Source organism: Carassius carassius, chromosome 23, assembly GCF_963082965.1.
Source record: "Carassius carassius chromosome 23, fCarCar2.1, whole genome shotgun sequence".
Taxonomy (NCBI): domain Eukaryota; kingdom Metazoa; phylum Chordata; class Actinopteri; order Cypriniformes; family Cyprinidae; genus Carassius; species Carassius carassius.
The window spans coordinates 21759526-21781316 of NC_081777.1; the positions used below are offsets into that span (position 1 = coordinate 21759526).

Here is a 21791-nt window from a genome sequence, read left to right on the forward strand (position 1 = left end):
AGAAGCCCAGGGACCTACAGCTGACAACGAAAACAAAGAAAGGCATGGCTTTCCTCCCACTTTCTATTTAGAGAAAAATCAAACATTCACTGTATGTTGTTTATTCAGTTCACACACTAAACTTCGAAGGCACATATACATCTTAAGGTAAGTGTGCCAGCGAACATGACTTGAGATGCATAGCTAAATGAATAAAAGCGGATTTCTTTTGAGAAATAAAATATGAGGTTTTAATAAATAGAAGGTATTTAGGCATTTTATGAGGTATATCATTGATTTGCAGTCAATTTTTACAACCGTTGTGTAGGACAAATAATTAATTCAAGAATTTTGCCTGGCATTTTCAGTGCGAGCTTGATCCACGTGTTCATGATGAGTTATGAGCTTCACTTGAAACTGTTTTGGTGTGTGATGGTCTAAAAGCGTTCCCATATTTTTGCTGTACACTGAAACGATAATCACAATAAGTATTTGAAATGCGTATGCTGAAAACAATCACTGCTTTGAGTAAATGTACTGAAGTATTGGTTGGATTCACTAGTTAATTTTCTTCCACACATAAACCTGTATGCTTTAACTTTTTGTATCAAGTTCAGTCTGTTCTAGTTCACTGTAGTCGCCAAAGGCAACAAAATGTACCTTATTGTTAATGTTACTATTTAATGATATTGCCGAGTGCAGGTTATAAGTAAATGTACTTTTTATCTTCTCAATTTAATAATTTTTGTGCTTTTTGCACATATCAACAATTAGAACCCAATATGAGGTGTATTTATATTCTGGTATTCTTTTTTTCCCACAATATGAGCTCTGATAAACCAGTCATGTTATCTTTAGTATTTATCACACCCCTCTATTGTCTATTGGACAATGATTAATCTATTGAAGGTTTTACTACCTAACAACAAAAAGTGTCAAGTTACTGTATATCAAACTGGTAAAGATATATGTGATTTCCCCCCCCCTTCTTAGTCTAAGTTAATGTTCTACTAACACTTGTGACTTGAGGTAGAGATGGTGATTTTCAGGTAGCTGTTCTTTAGTCAGAATAAATATGAGAATAATAGGGTTTAATGATTAAATGAATGTTTGTTCAGGCAGGTAAAATTGCGACCACATGGTTTATAGGGTTAGATAATCCTGTCTATTGCACTGCTGCTCATAACAGCTTTGTGATCTCCAGTGTTTTGTTAAACAGCAACACATTCTTACATTTTAATTAGTTTTCATGTTTTTTTCCCCACGTGAACAGCTTTATATTTAAGATTCACTGATTTAAAACATCATATTGTAAATTAAATAATTGAATACATAATTTGTTAACTCCCATAGGCACACTTAGAGAGAGGGTTTTTATAGAAAGCTCCTGAATTGGTGACTGGACTGTGAGATATTATAATAAAGAAGAACACTAAAGAGAAAAAAGGAATCAAGAAACTGTAGATGACTGATGGTCTCTCCACCTTGTGATTGCTGGACCCTCCTCTACTATGCTCAATCTCATCAAGCTACCTCAAGTGTTCACTATCAACCAAGTTCCAAAAGTATGTTTTTTTATGTGTGTTTTTTAATGCTGATGTTAATTTGCAAGAAATTTTGTTGTTTTGCACTGTTGAATGTGTTTTATACTTATCATGCCAGTAATGAACTTTTAAAGCAGATACATTAGATACATAATTGATAAATAAATATGATTTTCAAATTAATATTTGTTTCATTGTAGGTCTTCCACGAGGATGGCATCATTTCTGGGTATCGCCACCCATGCAGCTCTGCCAAAGACTGTGTGCTTAGTCTTTTCCAGTTAACGAATGAAACCCTCAATATTTGGACTCATTTTCTGCCTACATGGTAAATTATTTTGATACAGTTACATAAGCTAATGTTAAAATTAAGAAATAATGTAGAATTTCATTTAAGCTTCCTACAAGATTCACTTAATTAATATAATGTTTAAATTATTTTGAAACTCCTTGCATTGAAGACTGAGCTCCAGGTTAGTCATGTACAGTAAAACATTAGACATTGCTGAAAATGTCAATATATACTTGAGCCTTTTGCCAGGTCAACTTAATTGTTGCCACATTATTTATACTATTTATAAGGTGCCAAACTCTTATATTTACAAATATAAAACATACCATACTTTTTATTTCTAGATCTGTTACACTGCAGCTTTTGAAGCATGCTTGCATTTTTACAATGTTAAGTAATGTTGTTTTGTTTTTTTTGTAAGGTTTTTCTTATGGAAACTGACAGTAGTACTAGTGCAGGATGACTTGCAGGATCATTTCACCTGGCCCTTGCTGGTGTTCCTTTTGTCATGCTGCATGTACCCACTCGCTTCCAGCTGTGCTCATACTTTCAGTACCATGTCAGAGAGGGCCAGGCACATCTGCTTTTTCTTTGATTATGGAGCACTCAGCTTCTATAGCCTTGGTATGTAGAAAAAAATAACTCAACCAATGAGTAAAATATATTTATATACTGATGTCATGTTTTTGTCACTGAATTATCCTAACTCTTTGTTTATTTGTGTATTTGATCGACCACAGGTTCTGCCATCACTTACTCTTCTTACTCATTTCCAGATAAATGGGTCAATAGCACATTTCACAAATACTATGTTCCTATAGCTGTTGTCAATTCTGTTTTTTCCACTGCACTGGCCTGCTACTCAAGGTAGGATAAGTAATCAATAAATCAAAAGATGGTAATATTTCTAACCTGCTTTGTGGATTTTGACCTGAGTGGTATTAAAATAGAAAAACAATGAAAAGACTAAACACTTGTATTTCTTGTTTTTTTGTTAGACTGGGTTTACCATTTTTTCAGTATAATTATCACAGCATTAAAAGGTAATGTCTCTTTTGGTTTTTAATCTTAACATAAAAAAATTTATTTTCAGTAAATTAACTGTATTCTCTTTTAGTTGTTCTGGAAAATTAGATCAGAAACTCAGTAAATGTCTACGGATAATCGCCTTTGTCTATCCATATCTCTTTGACAACATCCCTCTCTTTTATAGAGTGAGTGTTTATTTTAAATGTTAAATTTAACTTATTGTTTTGGCTGTGCTTGTATTGCATGTAAAACTGAGCAAAGTTCATTCATTTAATGCACTTTCTGCCTTCATTTATAGATCTTTGTGTGCGTTGGTGAGGGTTGCACTGTTAATGAAGCCAATACTGTTCACTATCAGCATACGTCATTGTCCTCACTGGCTTTCTTTTTGCCACACACCTGCCTGAACGCTTGGCTCCTGGCAGTTTTGACTACATAGGTACATCTACAGATCCCTGCATTCTCTTTAAACTAAGAATCATGAATTCAGAACATATGGTGCTAGTGGGATGCTTTTGAAGCTCAGTAAAATCTATTCATTCTAAACTGTGGTTCATTTATGCATCCTTCACAGGTCACAGTCATCAGCTCTTTCACGTGTTCGCTATTATTGGCACATATTTCCAGATGAGCGCCATTGAACTTGACATGGCTGCACGGAAGCAGTGGCTTCATGCTCATTTTCCACCAGTCACCCTTTCAGACACTGTGGGAGCGGCATTCTTTAGTGTGGTCTGCGGCCTTTGTATAGTATATGGCTTCAGTCTGGCACTTTTCTCCACTTGAGGTGTAAAGGACAAATTAATTTGAATTGTGACATTTGATTGGGTTACACAGGGCAGCTAAGTTAGTTTCCCTTAAAGGGGTCATATGATGCTTTAAGGTAAAAAAAAAAAAAACGTTATTTTTCAAATACTTTACATTATTGAATGTCCTCTATGCCCCACCTCTCTCAAATGCTTAGTAGGCGTTTACTACAAAGTCCCTCCTTCTGACAAGTGCAGTCTGCTCTGATTGGCCAACTGACCCAGTGCATTGTGATTGGCTGAACACCGCAAGCACACGTCAGTAATGTAACGCTCCTTTCCATAATCGCGAGCTTGTTCTTACAAAATAAATGTAATGACAGTTAATAATGTCCATAGTTTTACAATCAGTTCAAGCTTGAAAGGGGAACAGAGTCGCGTGACAGACACAATGATGAAGCTAGTATGTTTGCAGTACACAAGCCACAGACGGTTAAGACAGCTCTCTCTCTCTCTCTTTCTCTTTCTCTCTCTCTCTCTCTCTCACACACACACACACACACACACACACGCGATGCGCAAAACTTTGCATTGGAACATTCAATAGCAAATACTTAAACTAATAACAAAACATACTTACAGTAGCTGATTCAGAAGAACCAGATTGTCATTGCAATGTCAGAATGACCTCCTCTCATAGGTTCATGAAACGGTCGTCCATAAAAAGCGTTGCTGGTCTGTTGTAAGTAATCTTAAAGATTCCTAAATGCATCTAAATGAGCTTTTGCTTTCACCTAGATACACACAGCATCTCTCTAACATGGCTGCTCTAACACTAACTGCAGTTACTGAAACCATGCTTGCTTTCTTTGCGTGAACATTTTGGCGACATTACGCAAATATTTACACATAGTAACATAGACATGTGGGGGCGTGTTAGAATGAGCCGTTTTAGGGGGGCATGGCAAAGTCTTAACTTTTATAAAGAATATCTTTTTGGATTTGAGACTTTAGTCTTTGCAACTTTACAGATCTTCTTTATGCTCCAAGAGCTTGTAACACTCCAAAGAGAAAGGAAAAATTTAAACCACATCATATGACCCATTTAAAACTGAGTATATTGTATATATTGTAGCCATATGATCAGTGGCAACAGTTTCATTAAAATTTTATGTAAACTGGAAGAGAACAACACTGTATAATTTGATTATTTTTTATGTTTGATTTATGTTTTTGAACGGAAGTTCTAAGCGGCCATGCTTTATAATTTTTTTCCTTTTTGTTTTCTCGTTATAACGACTTAATTTTCTCGTTACCTCGACATGACGAAAGTCGTTTTCTAGTTATAACGACTTAATTTTCTCGTTATCTCGACATAACGAAAGTCGTTTTCTCGTTATAACGACTTAATTTTCTCTAATAAGTTACAAAACTGCGCCAGCAGGTGGCACTATAGACCTAAATATAACATGGGGTGTTGAATACTGTTCACTTTACTGTACGCGGACCTTCCTCGTGATCACTTTAATTTGTGCAGTCTTGTCCATTACTGACATTTAATTAATTCATAAATGTTAATTGCTTCAATCAATATGATTATTTTGTGTATTAAGTTCTTGCTAGATGCATGAGTTTCACCAACGCGTTCTGGGTCATAAAATAACTGCTTATCAAAACCAAGGTTAATGTCACTGTATTCTGTTTGCACCTATATCTTTATTTGTGCTTCTTTTAGGCACATGATTAGGTAGTTAATAAGCAGAGATGTTCTGTTTATCTACAGTAGGACGGGATTTAACGATGTAGGCTATTTGTGATGTGCTTCTTTTCCTTATTATTAATCTTTATTGTTAACCATATTGATGAGAAATGTGATGTATATGTAAAATGCATAGGCTAATTTAATTCAGTTTTGTTCTATAATGTTGTAATCGTTTTTTTCTGCACACACACTGCACATGAACGATCTTTTCAAACAGAAGCTTGTAACGCACATGATATATCTGCCACAGCATATAATGACTACTAAAAATTAGAAATTATATATAATTTTATTTCAAATAAATGGAAAATTAAAAGTGAGTTTAATCCAAGCAGCTCAAGATCTAAGAATAGTTCTGCATCCTTCTGAAGGCACTCCGTCTGTGTTCGCGGTGTTGCCATTTAAACATGTTACTTAAAAAAACAAAACGTTTGGTGTACTGTCTCTGGAAAAATCAACAGTGATTGATCAGCCTTTATTTATGTACAGTATTGTAGACGTTATTACATAGTCGAAGCAAAATTTGCTGAAATATAGGCTACAGTAAGAGAGCGCCTGCATGGTCCATCAGATGCCTGTTAAAGTTGAATTCGTTGCTATAGCAACAGTAAAACTGTCATGTCGTTATAACGAGAAAACAAAAAGGAAAAAAATTATAATGCATGGCCACTTAGAATTTCTGTATTTTTGTAATAAGTGTCAATTGTTTTCTCTGCTTCTTATCACATGCTTAACATTTGCACAATTTCTAAGCAAATTTCCATGTTTTTGAAGCACATGAATCAAACTATATTATTATCGTTTTTACAAGTGACTTTTTATAATCAGTGATTTTGAAAACTAAAACCTTCTGTGTACAATTTTTCTTTCTAATAAATAAATATTTTAAAAATAACAACATTTTACAAATTAACTAAATAAAACTATGCAATGAAAACTATTTTATAGCTTTTCTATGTTTTGTTGATTATAACGTAGATTATATTAGTTTATACAATATTCGCTATACCATTTATCATTTATACATTAACCGTTAATAAAATATATGCTTTTTTATATTAATACTTTTATATTAATTATTTTATATATTAACCATTAGACAAAACTTGAAATTAATAGCTTGTCGAAAGAAAAGCTTTGCATGTTATTTTTCACATGGATTTTTCAGTGTCGATTTTGGATACAACCGGAAATAGTAAACAGTTTATCAGGCGGAGCTTAGGGCGGGACATCCGGTCATCTAAGGCGCGGCTGAGCTCGCTGATTGGTCACATTTGAAAAATCTGTTTCTGACTCAGTGGAGGGAACGTTTGTACTTCGGAATTTGTGCACGGACAAGAAGGCGACGGCGTCGCGGAATTAAACTAAAACATCTCAACATGATTAGGCAAGCGTAAGTATTTTATACTTGTTTTGTACTGTTGATATATTAGAACGATAACGAGTTACTTAACGTACTTTTATTAACTCACAAGCGAGTTTGTTTTCATATGAAAGTCTTTGAATGGTTGTAGCAGACACTTAATTTACTCGCCCATCGTGTTTACTTCACGTTATGGATCCATTGTTTGTACTTTAGGCTTAGTTCATAATCCCGCTTTATGTCTTAAGTTCTCTGTTTATATCAGTAGTTAAATTATTTGTTTGCCAGTTATTATTAAAAAACGACGTGCACCAAGCGCTTGGTTTCCTAAATGTCAGTGTTTCAATCCAAATATCAACTATTGAAACTCCTAAAACATAGTTAGAATTCTCTTTCAACAATAATCATGCTCGTTTTACTTGAATTATCTAAGGTTATATATTTGTTGCTTGGTGTCTATTTTTTTTTTGCTTTTGTAACAGGAAGGGCAAGACCCCCCGCCGTGCTGCAAAAAAGCCTTCCAACAACCAGAAGGACCCTGTTGGAGTATGTATAAATAACTTTTTTTGTTCACATTAGGAAAATGAAAATCCTGACCAGTGTATTAATTTGAGATGTATGGCAGGTGTATTGTCGCGTGCGGCCACTGGGTGCAGAAGATGAGGAATGCTGTATTGAGGTTATAAGCAACACCACCATTCAGTTACATGCCCCTGATGGGCTCAAAGCCAACAGAAATGGTGAATTCAAAGAGGTGAGTGCCTCTCTGCTCTCATTTTGCCAATTAGGTTTATTTAAAACAAGATTTTCTAATTTGTCATGCCTCTCCATTCCTGTTTTTCTTCTGTGCAACACAAAGGTGATTTTTGTAGTATTTGCACATTTCTATGTAATACATTTTAAGAGTATTAGTTGGACTGTCAGTGGTTAGTATGACGTGTTTGCACTTTTGAGTCTATTTACAATTATTGGCTTAATCCAATTTGCAAAACTGTTGTATCATTTTGTGCTGCTGGAAAAGGTCAAGTTCTAGAACATGAAAACAAAATGGTTCTTTTGACGCTAATGCAGGGTTTGTTAATTCATGCAGTGTGTAATATAGCTTTATGTGAATGTAAACAATCAAAGAGAAGGCTCCTTGAAAGGAGGGGTTTAGATGGACTGGATCTTTGTAGCTGAAACTGCTTTAAACGAATCGTTTGAGAATTGCTGGAAAAAGAGGTGATATTAAATGCATATTTTGAGAACTAAAGTGAATTTTTTTTTTCTTCAGTAGAACACAAACAAAGATTTTTAACTCTAACTGTTGCAGTCTAATTTAATACAATTTTATTTGTATCATGCTTCTTATGATACAAATTGTTGCAAGGCAACTTTACAGAAAATTTGTTTCTTTAATATTTAGTAGTAGCTTATCAGTGGTGACTGTTCATGTACATATGGCAGAAATGTATGGAAAAATCAATTAAAGACACCATTAACAGCAATTATTATGGTGCAATCAAATTTATGGCAAAATTTGGTACTTCTATGTGTGTTGTTTAGGGTTGGCATCATAATAGTCCAGTAAGGACTTTGCTAAAATTGTCCATGTGACATCAGTGGTTCAACCAGAATTTTATGAAGCTATACGAGTACTTTTTCTGCACTAGGAATCCAAAAAAAACTTTTTTTTTTTTTCTCCTTCGTGTCACTCTAGGGCACCTTTATGCAGAGTACCACAACACATTGCATTTTTTACGTGCAGAGGTACTCTATAATGGCGGAAGATGTGGTTTGGAGAAGGATTGTTGAGTCATTATTTTGCAGCTCACATGGAATGTTTTACTCATGTCCTTACTACATTTCTGGGTCTGAGAACATTTCAGCTGATTTGCTGTCTATGCAGGGTCAGAAAGCTCTCGGATTTCATCAAAAATCTTAATTTCTGTTCCATAGATGAACGCAGGTCTTAAGGGTTTGGAACGACATGAGGGTGACATGAAGTATCCCTTTAAGCAAATATCTGTTAATGTTTTTTTTTGTTTGTTTTTTGTTTTTCCTGTGCCAATTGGCAGGTATTTGTTCTTTTCTTAATCAAACTCACTTAAACTCACAATTTCTCAAACAAGACATTGTCATTTTGCTTAAGTAAATCTTTAAACATTTGAACTGAAAACCAGACAAAAAATACGGAGTAAAAACATCACTTTCTTTTCATCACAAACTTTTTTTTATTTATTTTTTTATTTACTCTCTTTTTTTTTTTTTTTTTGCAGATAAAGTAAGTTATTTTACTGGTTATTTCCACATTGTAGTGGTTGGGAAAAGAGGTATTCAAAAATGTGCAGAATAGTTGGAATCAGTTAGGCTTTGTTGGAGTACTGAAATTAACCATAATCATTTCTTTTAGACACAATATTCCTTCAAAAAAGTGTTTGGAATTAAAACGACACAAGGGGAATTATTTGAAGATGTTGCCAAACCTCTAGTAGAAGACCTCATTCATTGTAAAAATGGTAAATATACTTTACTATACACTTGTTGATTATTTAAAAACAACCCAACTGACTGCATTTCTTTTTAAACTAGGTCTGCTGTTCACCTATGGTGTCACTGGCAGTGGTAAAACGTATACAATGACTGGCTCACCTGGTCAAGGTGGGCTGCTTCCACGTTCACTCGACATGATCTTCAACAGTATCAGCCCCTACCAGGCCAAGAGATATGTACGCAAAGTCATCAGATTAATTTATTCTGTTATGCAAACTTAATTTTCCGTTCTTGAGCTATCTTGATCTTTCCCCCTTCAGGTTTTCAAGCCTGATGATAAAAATGGCATGGAGGTGCAGAACCAGGTGGATGCGCTCTTGGACCGACAGAAGCGAGATAGCCAGACAGCTGTACCGAAGACTCCAACAACAAGGTTAATTCAAGTAATTTAGCTTACAAAGTGAATAATTTGTTTTAAATTAAATGTACTGAGTTTTTTTATGCTGTTCTTGTTTTGTAGGCGGATTGACCCTGAGTTTGCTGACATGATCAGTCAAGAGGAGGCTTGTAAGGCAGATGGAGTGGATGAAGACACCAGCTACAGTGTCTTTGTCTCTTACATTGAGATTTACAACAACTATATCTATGATCTTTTGGAAGAGACTCACATTGACCCAATAAAACCCAAGTAAGTTGGCTGTTTTACTGTGTTTTTGATCTAATAAATGCAGCCTTTGTCAGCATAAGAGCCTTCTTTCAAAAAACATTTTCAAAAAAACGTATTGACTCAAACATTAGTACATGTAAAATATTTTCTGCTTTAGTTGGATGTATCAGTAGTACCAATTTGTTTTTGTTTTTTGCTTAAATGTTTTCTCAATTAAAATTTTACTTTGACAGCTGTCACTAATCTAGTTTAATTTGGGTTTTCGGTTTATCATTTAGGTTTGGTTCCATTAATATTTAATCCATTAAGTAATGTATGAACTTTATAGATGAATGTATCTTTTTTCATTAGGTGGAATGGTGCAGGCACTCCTCTGAGAAGCCACACTGAGTTCATGTACGTGGCCAGGGAAATCCATTCATAGATGGACTTGTTGCCTTTTGATAATAAGATTCCTTCCTTTTGTGTAGCTGTATGACACATCCTGTCTAATGCTTTCAAGTGCTTCTATGGTGTCTGTGTCCGGTTTTGTCTTGCTGTCGGTCTTGTTCTTTTTTTACTTGCTGATAGGCGCCCATGCAGAGATTGAGCTTTGTTGCAATGTTTTGTTTCCCTAATCTGTAGATACAGAAGTGTTATCATACTTTGTTTCATATTTCAGACCACCCCAATCTAAAATACTGCGTGAAGATCAAAATCACAACATGTATGTGGCTGGGTGCACTGAGGTTGAGGTCAAGTCAACAGAGGAAGCTTTTGAAGTCTTCTGGAGAGGTAAGCTGATGTAGAATTTTTTTTAGGGGGTTTGTAATTAGCACACAGAGCTATTGTATGAGATCTTTTGTTTTCTGAACACAGGTCAGAAAAAGCGCAGGATTGCAAACACACAACTGAACTGTGAGTCCAGCCGCTCTCACAGTGTGTTCATTATTAAATTGGCACAAGCACCTCTGGATGCAGATGGAGACAATGTGCTTCAGGTCAGTGCTAATCCTAATGCCTTCAAGACAGTTTTTTGGAGGGGGGAAAATAATTTGTGTGTGTGAATATGGCTAACTAAAAATAAAATTTTAATACTAATGCCAAAAAGAGAACCTGTAGTGTTCCTCCTTGTGGTCTTGTTGCTGTTTATTTTATTATTTTTTAATATGACGTTTGTAGGGATTTGGCACCCCCTAGTGATAAAATGATTCAGAAATGTCACCTTAAAATTATACACTAATAAGAGTCTGTCCTTAAAAACTAAGTCAGATAAAGCATTTGGATAAATCATGTTTGATTCATTTTAAAGTGATTTTAAATTCATCATGAGAGATTAAAGGAATGGTTCACCCAAAAATGTTAATGATCTAGTTACCCTTGTTCCAGAAGACTCGAAGCTTAAAAGATATTTCTAATGAAACCGGAATGGTTTTTGTCTCTCCACTTAGTCCATTCCACCCAAACTGATACTTCAACAGCATCATTGGTTCTTGCAGAAGCTCAAACCTGTTTGTGCGATTCACAAGATTGGCTTCCCTTTGCAATATTTGTGCTTTGTGCATTAATGCTCCTATGTAAATAAATGCTTAAATAATTTTACATGAAGTTACTTTTAAAAACACAAATGAAAATTTTGTGTTTGGAACAATGCAATGGTGAGTAATTGATGGCAATTTTCACTTATGTAAGAACTACACCTTTAAATGTGACATTTTGGCCCTACATTCTGAATGTTTTTAATGTTTCAGGATAAGAATCAGGTGAATGTGAGCCAGTTGTGTCTGGTGGATCTGGCTGGCAGTGAACGCACTAGCAGAACCCGAGCAGAGGGCAGCCGTCTCCGTGAAGCAGGTCAGGCAGCAGCACAAAGAACTACTTTTATTACATTCAAGTTTTCTGTGTTATGTTTTATGAAGACCATATGGGTTTCCTTCTTTCACAGGCAACATCAATCAATCTTTAATGACTCTGCGCACATGTATTGAAGTGCTAAGGGAGAATCAGATGTGTGGCACAAACAAGGTATGTGATGCATTAACTGACCATGTGATTGGTTAAAAAGGTTAGAAACATCGAAGGCACTTTTGACTTCTGTCCTCAGATGGTTCCATACAGAGACTCCAAAGTGACCCATCTATTCAAGAACTACTTTGATGGAGAAGGCAAAGTGAGGATGGTTGTGTGTGTAAATCCAAAAGCTGATGATTATGAGGAGACCTTGGTAAGATAACAAATCAAAAGATGGAGTCTTCCTCAGATTTATTCTGCTTGCAGTGTGACATTAGGGTTTCTCATCTGTGATATAGCTGGTGATGCGCTTTGCTGAGATGACTCAGGAGGTTGAAGTGGCCCGGCCTGTTGACAGGCCCATCTGTGGCTTCGCTGCTGGTCGCCGACAGAGAAACCAGGCCTTCAAAGAAGAGCTTACCCGCAGACTCGAGGAACGTGGTGGTCCTCTAGATGGAGGTCTGTGTGTATGAACTTACATGTTACATTCTCACAAAAAATGTGCAGTTTTTTTTTTTATTACATGCAGAGGTGATTCCATATTAAAGTTGCATACTGTTTATTTATGATTTTTTTTTTGTAATGTCAATTATTGATTTGTTACAGAGTCTCCAACAGTATTGAACCAGCTGCTTCAGTCCTTCCCTCCACTTCCTCCCTGTGAGATCTCTGGGCCTAATGATGATGTTACACTGCCCAGACTCATTGAGGCCCTGGAGAAGAGACACAAGATTCGACAGATGATGATCGAGGAGTACAATAAAACTGGTAAAATCATCACTTTTTCAGAGCAGTTGAAATGCTCTTAACGAATTTTTTTTTTATATCTGCACGTGATTCTGTTTCAGCCAACATGCTGAAGTCTGTGCTTCAAGAGCAGGACAGCAACCTGCTCTCCAAGGAGAACTTTATCCAAGAGCAACGTGGCAAGCTTGGCGAAAAGGACAAAATGCTCCAAAACCAGAAGAATGAGATTGATCGTCTGGAAAAGAAATCCAAGATGCTGGAATACAAGGTATTTTCACCATCACCGAGTCAGGATAAAGAAGAAAAAGGAATTACCGTATTTATACCGGACTATAAGTCGCACCTGAGTATAAGTCGCATCAGTCCAAAAATACGTCATGAGGGAAAAAAAAAAAAGTAGGAATGGACTAGAAGTCGCTAGAAGAACCAATAGAAAAGATTACCGTCTACAGCCGCGAGAGGGCGCTCTATGCTACTCAATGTAGACTACAGGAGCACTGAGCAGCATGGAGCGCCCTCTCGCGGCTGTAGACAGTAATGTTTTCTCTTGGTTCATTTCTCTTAGTTCATTACTCTTGGTTCATGCCAAATTAATTTTGATAAATAAGTCGCAGGACCTGACAAACTATGGAAAAAAAAAAAGTGCGACTTATAGTCCGGAAAATATGGTAAGCATAATTTTCATGTTAAAAATTAAGTGAATGTAAAAAATGAGTTACTGCAATTCTTAAACGACACAATTGTTTTCAACATTAATATTAAAAATGTTTAAGCACCAGATCAGTACATCAATTTCTTTTTGATTGATAAAAACTCAGCTTTGACATCATAGGAGTGTATTTCATTTTTAAATACTGTATTTTTCGGACTATAAGTCGCACCTGAGTATAAGTCCAAATACACATTAGTCCAAAAATATGTCCTGATGAGGGGAAAAAAACATAAGTCGCACTGGACTATAAGTCGCATTTATTTAGAACCAAGAACCAAGAGAAAACAATACCGTCTACAGCCGCGAGAGGGCGCTATATGCTGCTCAGTGTAGGCTACAGGAGCACTGAGCAGCATAGAGCGCCCTCTCGCGGCTGGAGACAGTAATGTTTTCTCTTGGTTCTAAATAAATGCGACTTATAGTCCAGTGCGACTTATGTTTTTTATGTCAAAATAATGTTGATAAATCGCATCTGACTATAAGTCGCAGGACCAGCCAAACTATGAAAAAAAAAAGTGACTTATAGTCTGGAAAATACGGTATATTAAATTAGTAAATGTAAAGTTTTTTTATTTTCCATCAAATGTAGCCTTGATGAGCATAAGAGTCTCTTTTAAAGATGAAAACATTTGAACAGTCTACATTTGTATGTCTGCCTGGTAGCTTTATATCTGGCATTTACAACAAACTAAGCTACAATCATTTATGGTTGGAATTACAGCTATTTTAAGTGTCATACTAACAAAAGTTCTGAATATGGCCTCTAATGCATCTGCTTATGTTTCTGTTACAGATTGACATTCTACAGAAAACTACCAACATCTATGAAGAGGACAAGCGGTCTCTACAGCACGAACTGGAGAGCAGAGAACAGAGGCTGCAAAGGGAAATGTCCGAAAAGAGACGCATGGAAGCACGCATGCAAGGCATTGTCACTGACTCCAAGCTTAAGTGGGAGAAGGAGTGTGTAAGTGTCTTCCCATAGACCGTATGAGAAATGATTTTTTTGTGTGTGTGTGTAGAATTGAATTTGTTAGTGGTGTGATACATGCAGCTTTTGTTTGTTCTCTACAGGAGAGGCGGGTAAATGCCAAGCAGCTGGAAATGCAGAATAAGCTGTGGGTGAAGGATGAGAAACTCAAACAGCTCAAAGCCATCGTGACTGAGGGAAAGCCGGAGAACCGACAGCCACAGCGGCCCTCCAGAGAAAAGGACAAAGTGCCTGCCAAGAGATCCGCTTCCCCGTCACCTGTTCCTGTACGTTTAACTGACATGCGTTTCTAGACCGCCTGCCCCTGAGATTTATGCCTAACCTAATCCACAAACCTCTTCTGTCAATGCATGATCTGCTATGCAGTGTGTGTGTATATAATTACCCTGTGCACTTTTTCTTTTTTTTTTTTTTTACAGATTCCAACCTGTTTTTAATGCTGTTTTTAATGTACAGATGTGCGTTGCATGCAAACAATGTTTGTACTAATCTCATGTCGCTTGCAGTCTACCTACATTGGCTCTCAGTCATCCCTCTCCTCCTTGGAGCCCATATATAACTTCTCTCAGACGGTCAGGCCAGATCCTCACTTCCTCAGACCAGGCAGTGTGTCTGTGGCCTCCTGCATCTCTGAGTGGGAGCAGGGTGTCCCGCAGTCTCGCAGGCAGGGTAGCCAGTCACCTCCAGACTGTAGGAAGAGAGCTCAGGGCCTTCCAGACAGTCTTAGCAGGAGAAGAGGCAGGTGTTGGGCCAGAGAGGTGCCTGTCCAGCCAGCAGAGGTAGACCAAGAGGAAACGGGTCACTGGGTCAGTGGAGTATCTTGCTGTAGTTGTAGGTAGAGCTTCAACAAGACACTAATGTAGACTTCATGTAGACCTTTTGATCTATTTCTCAGCTTCATTTATTACCCAGATGGTGTATATATATGTAAAAAGGTATTATGTGCTGCTTATTTTAACCATGTAATGGCTTTGTTTTGCACTTCTAGACAAATGAATTTGGGTTGTCATCTCATTGTCATGTTACTCCTGCACATAATTTAACTTGTCTAAAGTGTATGAAAAGCAATTGAATAATGTCAGCATTTGCAGCTTTAATAAAGCATATTTATCTTTGAGCTTGTTTGAATGGGAACATATCTTCAGCTTTTTTTCTTTCCTCTTAACCGCTTGCTTGGTACGTTTAGTTTGTGCTTCTGTAGAGATTGACTAACACACTAACGCTTAAGCGTGCTTAAGGACCGCCTTCTGTTTGTCTTACTGTGTTTGTGTTTTAATTGAATAGACTGGGCCGCCGGTTCGGCCTCTACACAGACGCTCGCACTCAGCAGGTGGGGAGAGGTGGGTTGATCATAAACCCACCACTAACGTTGACCTGGATACAGTTCTGCAGCCAAACATCCCCAATGCCATCAAAGTGAATGCTCCTAATGAGAAAGCTCTGTCCAAGTGTGACAAGTATGTTCTGACGCACCAGGAACTTGCATCCGATGGAGAGATTCAGACCAAGCTAATAAAGGTAGCTTCTTTTTCTAGTGGTGTTGCTCAATCTGATGGGTTTTGGTTTTCAGCTGAAACTCAGATCTTTTGCTCTCTATCAGGGTGAAGTGTTCAAGACTAGAGGTGGAGGACAGGCTGTTCAGTTCACAGATATCGAAACACTCAAGCAGGAAAACCCTCTTGCTGCCAGGTAATGACCTCCAACGCAATTCCAACTTGGCAAGTATGTATAATTTCTATCTCTCATAGTAAATGTTCTGTATTGTTGTGCTTTATGATTGCAGCCGTAAAAGACGATCATCAGAGACTGGCCCAGATTGTGAGCTTAATGAAAGAGACTGGACTGATGTAGAGACGAGGGTAAAATACTGACTTTTTGGTATATAAAAACTGGCACTCATCAAATTCAGTGAAAGTAATCTTGTGAAACTGTATTGCAATTTAAAAATTACTGTTTTCGGTTTTAATATTTTAATGTAATTTATTTCTGTGATTTTTGCAATCCCAGATTTTCAGAAGCCATTACTCCAGTTTTCAATGTCATATGATCCTTTAGAAGTCATTGTAGTGTAAAATGCAAATATTGAAAGTTGTGCAATTTTAATCTTTGTGAGAACCCTTTTTCTTAAGTTCTTGGAACAAAGTTAAATGTATTTATTTTTTTATTGTGAATGTTTTTACTGTCACTTTTGATCGGTTTGATGTAGGGATTCACTGATGTATCGTTGCCTTTTTTTTTCCTTTTTTTTTTTTTTTTCCTTGACCATCAGTGTATTGACTAAGGAAAAAGGCTGATATAACAAATCAATGGTTTATTAATTGAGTAAAGGCACTGAGCTGTATATTGTCTATTACATAATCCTAGCACTGCTGTCTGCACTTAAATGTTAATCAAATAACAAGACAGAAGATCGCACACTATTCTTGTGTAAATAACTTTTGTAACTTTCATAAGTGTAGCAGATTTCTATACCTGAGAACTGTTAAACCTACCATTTTAAAAATACATATTTATGTATCTTTGTTTGTTGAATTTATGTAGGCCTGCTGAATGTTAAATGGATCCAATCCATGTTCAAAATAAATTATTTTAAAATTGTGCATACACTTGTGTGTATGATATGAATGTTTCCTAACCCATTTCATCTTTATTCTCTAGTGCTCTGTGGCAATGGAGATGAGAGCTGGCTCAAACCTGGGACCTGGATACCAGCATCACGGATATCAAAAGTAAGCTCTTTATTTGCATACAGTTTCACTTGTTTGTAGTCGCACTGGTCAAAACGGCTTTTTTAAAAATTGCCTCTATTTTGTTCTATAGACGCAGAAAGCCTTGAGACTGCTCTAGTATTGCCATCACAGCAGAGTTCTTTCCTCTCGAAGCCTCATCACTGTGTGCAATAGCATATTCACTTTATAATATTTAACTTTTTTTTTTTTTTTTTTAAATGCTTTTATGAAAAAACTCTTTATAGAAGACCACGCACACAAAGTTCACCAAAGCTGTTTTTGTACTGCATTTGGGGGTTGCCATGTAAAATTCACATTTGGTGTAAGTGTGGGTTTCAAAACAAGTGTTACAAATTTTTTTCTAACTGTCTCTCAAGCACATTAGGTATTTGTTTATATATGTATATTGATGTGTACTCTCTTGCATTTGGACAGTTGGGACAATCGAAGCATTTGCTGATGTTTCTTTAAAAATCCTTTAAGTCATTTTCATGACTTTAGTATGCAGCACCTTGGAAAAGCACTCTTTCCATGTAGTTTCACTTGTATGACATTGCTGCAGACAAAACTGTTAATAAACAGCATTTGATATACTTGTTTCATATAGTGGGTTATTTTGATCATTATTTCAAATTTTTACTTTTGGTTCAGTTGTTAATGTAGTTCTCCAAGCACTTGTGTGGTTCTATAAGGTTGCAGTAGATGGCAGCAGTGCTTAAACCATAGAAGTCGGGTGTTTTAATTCTTACACCAGGATGGCCATGGGTCATATTTTTTCATGGAGACCATGGATACTTTAAGAAGAAGTGTGTGACGTAAACCGTGAAAAATAAAGGAAGATATCAGAATGGAGTGTTTTGTCATTGAGCTGTAACTGTCAGATTATGTAAAATGTGTGATTTTAATTTCTGAAGAGATATTTCACACTAATTAAAAAGTGAATCTCGTACAAAGAAATATTGGCCAAGAAAATAGCTTTAGCAATGTTAGTCTTTTCTTTTATTTAAATGTTATTTCCATTACACACACACACGTTTGTTTTTGTGAAAAGTGGGGACATCCTATAGGCGTAATGGTTTTTATACTGTACAAACTGTATATTCTATGGCCCTACACCTAACCCTCACAGGAAACTTTGTGCATTTTTACTTTCCCAAAAACAAACTCATTCTGTATGGTTCATAAGCGTTTTAAAAAATGGGGACATGGGTTATGTCCTCATAAGTCACCCTCTACTTGTAATACCGGTGTCATACTCATGTCACTATACAAAGTTGTGTCCTGATATGTCACAAAAACAAGAGCACACACACCCATATATATATATATATGTGTATATGTATATGTAATGGAAATATATAATCTGAGATGTGTTGCAAATGTCATGTTTAGTTGTCCCCTATACAGGTGCATCTCAAATTAGAATGTTGTGGAAAAGTTTGTTTAATCAAAATTGTGAAACTTGTGTATTAAATAAATTCAATGCACACAGACTGAAGTAGTTTAAGTCTTTGGCTATTTTAATTGTGATGATTAAGGATCACATTTAACAAAAACCAACCAATTCACTATCTCAACAAATTAAAATACTTCATAAGAGCAATAAAAGAGTCCTCCAGACTCTAGGACCTTGGTTTCCAAATGAAATACAAAACTTGCTCCCATCTGAAAAGAGGACTTTGGACCACTGGCAACAGTCCAGTTCTTCACCTTAGCCCAGGTAAGACACCTCTGACGTTGTCTGTGGTTCAGCAAATTCCTTCACATGTCTGTGTGTGGTGGCTCTGATGCCTTGACCCCAGTCTCAGTCCATTCCTCAAGTTCACTCAAATTCTTGAATCGATTCTGCTTGACAATCCTCATAAGGTTGCGGTTCTCACTTAGTTGGTTGTGCATCTTTTTCTTCCGCACTTTTTCCTTTCACTCAACTTTCTGTTAACATGCTTGGATACAGCACTCTGAACAGCCAGCTTCTCGCCTTGTGAAGGGTGTCAATGATTGTCTTCTGGAGAACTGTCAGATCAGCAGTCTTCCCCATGATTGTGTAGCCTAGTGAACCAAACTGAGAAACCATTTTGAAGGCTCAGGAAACATTTCCAGGTGTTTTGAGTTGATTAGCTGATTGGGATGTCACCATATTCTAATTTGTTGAGAGAGTGAATTGGTGGGTTTTTGTTAAATGTGAGCCAAAATCATCACAATTAAAAGAACCAAAGACATCAGTCTGTGTGCATTGAAATTATTTAATACACGACTTGCACAATTTGAGTTGAATTACTGAAATGAACTTTTCCACAACATTCTAATTTGAGATGCACCTGTGTGTGCAGTGACTATTAGTAGACACGCTGTTGTAAGATCTGTTTAGTCCACAGTCAGTAGTTGAAGAAACTCTTGTATGGAAGTCTACTGAAAAGTTAACTGTACTCTGACCTACAGGGTCCCATGTAAGTGCAAGAAAATATTAAAATTACTTCTGAATGTCAATGAATGAATATTTGATTTAATACAAATATTATAGTGTTATGGTGACACTTTAGAATAGGCAACACATTCACTATTAACTGACTTTTCCCTCAATAAATTCCTAGTTGCTGCTTGTTAATAGTTAGTAAGGTAGTTAAGTTTAGGTATTGGGCAGGATTCGGATGTAGAATAAGGCATTCATTTGTGCTTTTTTAGTACTAATGAATGGCTAATATTCTAGTTATATGCATGCTTATAAGTAAGTAGTTACGAGACCCTAAAATAAAGTTTTACCAGTGTTATTAGCTTGTAATTCTGCTCACAAAATATCCTTTAGTCGCCTCTGCCTTGATGAGTGACAACATCTGTCATTATTATAAAATCCAGTCTAAAAGAATTACGATTAAAGTAGATTAAATTAAGTGGATAATTTGATTAAAATGTAAAACTGTTAAATGCATCAAATCTAACTTCGTGTCTGTGTGAATTGAGGATCTGAATGCATTTCAGTGACACCATGTAAATGTGCCAGACAGTGTGTTACTGAAATCATGCCCTGTTGTTGTTTTGTACTTGACCACAAATGACATGAGTATGACTTAAATAGATCCCAAAAACTTAGCTGTGTTGAAATGCTTGATTTGGCCATTTTTACCCCTTTGGCACTAAAAAAAACAATAGAACTGTGTTTGCTTTGTTGGAATTTGAGTCATTGAGCTCTTTGTTTGGACAGTGTCAGGCTTCTGTTTTTGATGAAAGATTCAGTACAGTTTCAAAGATATTGAAGTAAAGTAAGAATTACCTATAACCTGAAAATGTTCACTCCTCCCACATAAGGTATGAGCGCAAAGATGTATGCATGTCTTTATGAAGTTATTCAGTTGCAGAATAAACAGAATTTCTGAGAAAACTATGCTGTTTTTTTTCTTGCAACAGAGTTCAACAGTACTTCACACACTAAGAAGGATAATTGAATTATACTGCTGACTTTGTGCTTAGCATAACATCTATTTCTTTAGGTTGTCGACGGTTATTAAAAATGGACATTGGTCCTGGCAACTTTGATCGATTTCCTTCCATCAAACTTTCCTTTCCAAAATTTGAGCCTTCAGTCATCCTGCATGTATGTAATTGTGTTTTTTGGTGGGTTAGGGTTTGTTGGGTTTAGCTAGGATTGAGATGATAGAGGATGATTGAGTGTTTGCTGCTTTGAGCAGAAGCAGTGTTGTATCAGGATAAAAGGTCAAGGGGATCAGAGCGATAGCAATTCTGTTGAAGTACCTGAAGAGGACCAAGTCTAAAGAGTTCGGAGCCCAGACATTCCATTTTAAATGAGGCAAACTTCCTTCTAAATATTTCCCCAATATTTCAGCTTCCTTCCTGGATTTAGCTTTTGATTAAAAAGATTGCTTACAAGGCCGAACTGCGAATTTAATTTTGAAAGAATTTCGATTTCTACCATTCATTCCCCCAGCAAGCTTGTGGACATTATGCCAAGGTTTTTCTGCCCTGACTCAAGGGTATGTTTTTGTAACTGAGTCTGCTCCAATGGCTTTCTTCAGTGTTTGGGATTTCTTTTTCAGCTGAGAATAAAACCCATAGTCTTGTTTATCTGACCATGGATTGTACAATAATTGTCCTCTGTGACACATCTCAGTCTCACTTCTGCAAAGCTCAACCCTCCCTCTCTCCTCTATTAGCTCCCCAGCCAAGTCCTGATGGTGGATATCTCATCTGCTCCTCTGACTCTATTTCAATTTGGAGGCACTAGAGAGTGACTAACATGGAGCTCCTCCAAGAGCGGGTCAAGGGCTCCAAGCAATGAGCAGACATTAAACTCACTTGTGCACACCATCAAGTGCTCTGCTTTTTGACCATACGCAGTTTGATGAGCCACACTACAATATAATCATTTGGCTCAGCTGGCAATGGCTCTGGAGTTAGTGAGAACGTTATGCTATGATAGAGCTCTAGATTACTGCATTAGGATTATGATCCAAGTGAGAGAAAGAATAAGAGAGCCACATGAGCAAGACTTAAAAACTACCACTCAGAAAGCACCTTCCTTGAAGATGTAGCCATTTCAAACATAAGCAGAGATTGCTCACTTATCCTCGTGAATTGGCACTGTAGAAAGCTTGTGAGCTTGTTGAGTTATGTTGTAAGAGATTAGAAAAGCAATTTTAGTTTCAGTCACTTAAATGTATACATTGGGAAACAATGTATTTGCAATGAAGGGGATTGTCTAATGGGGGCTCTGTGTGTTTGTGCCGTACATGTGGAAGAATTGACAATAAAGCAGA

The 21791-nt window shown here is 36.6% G+C and overlaps 2 protein-coding genes across 3 annotated transcripts; both read left to right on the forward strand.

Moving 5' to 3' along the window:
* The first annotated feature begins 1336 nt into the window (after positions 1-1336).
* On the forward strand, positions 1337-4355 carry paqr5a (progestin and adipoQ receptor family member Va). The gene is given in 9 exon segments (XM_059507155.1): positions 1337-1544; positions 1724-1851; positions 2237-2439; positions 2556-2682; positions 2814-2858; positions 2933-3029; positions 3143-3212; positions 3215-3283; positions 3419-4355. Coding segments are annotated over 9 exon segments (1005 nt in total). The 5' UTR covers positions 1337-1490; the 3' UTR covers positions 3631-4355.
* Positions 4356-6599: 2244 nt separating this feature from the next.
* Positions 6600-17615, forward strand: kif23 (kinesin family member 23). Of its 2 annotated transcripts, XM_059506529.1 has the most exons (23): positions 6600-6745; positions 7198-7261; positions 7341-7469; positions 9108-9213; positions 9287-9423; positions 9508-9620; positions 9708-9875; positions 10516-10628; positions 10713-10834; positions 11585-11687; positions 11779-11858; positions 11938-12057; positions 12143-12302; positions 12450-12611; positions 12692-12858; positions 14096-14269; positions 14377-14559; positions 14800-15099; positions 15578-15811; positions 15894-15982; positions 16077-16152; positions 16952-17022; positions 17114-17615. In XM_059506529.1, the coding sequence occupies exons 1-23, from the start codon at positions 6732-6734 to the stop codon at positions 17127-17129; spliced, it is 2901 nt and encodes a 966-aa protein (XP_059362512.1). In that variant the 5' UTR covers positions 6600-6731; the 3' UTR covers positions 17130-17615. The 2 variants fall into 2 exon arrangements, with proteins under 2 accessions (XP_059362512.1, XP_059362513.1); XM_059506530.1 differs by lacking the exon at positions 14800-15099 and having other exon boundaries at positions 6602-6745.
* Positions 17616-21791: the final 4176 nt, after the last annotated feature.

Excerpts from the sequence above, each read along its gene's own strand:
- kif23 (XM_059506529.1), top strand. Across the intron at positions 9,424-9,507 it reads CCTACCAGGCCAAGAGATAT|GTTTTCAAGCCTGATGATAA; the intron begins GTACGCAAAGTC and ends TTCCCCCTTCAG. Across the intron at positions 15,100-15,577 it reads AAGAGGAAACGGGTCACTGG|ACTGGGCCGCCGGTTCGGCC; the intron begins GTCAGTGGAGTA and ends TTAATTGAATAG.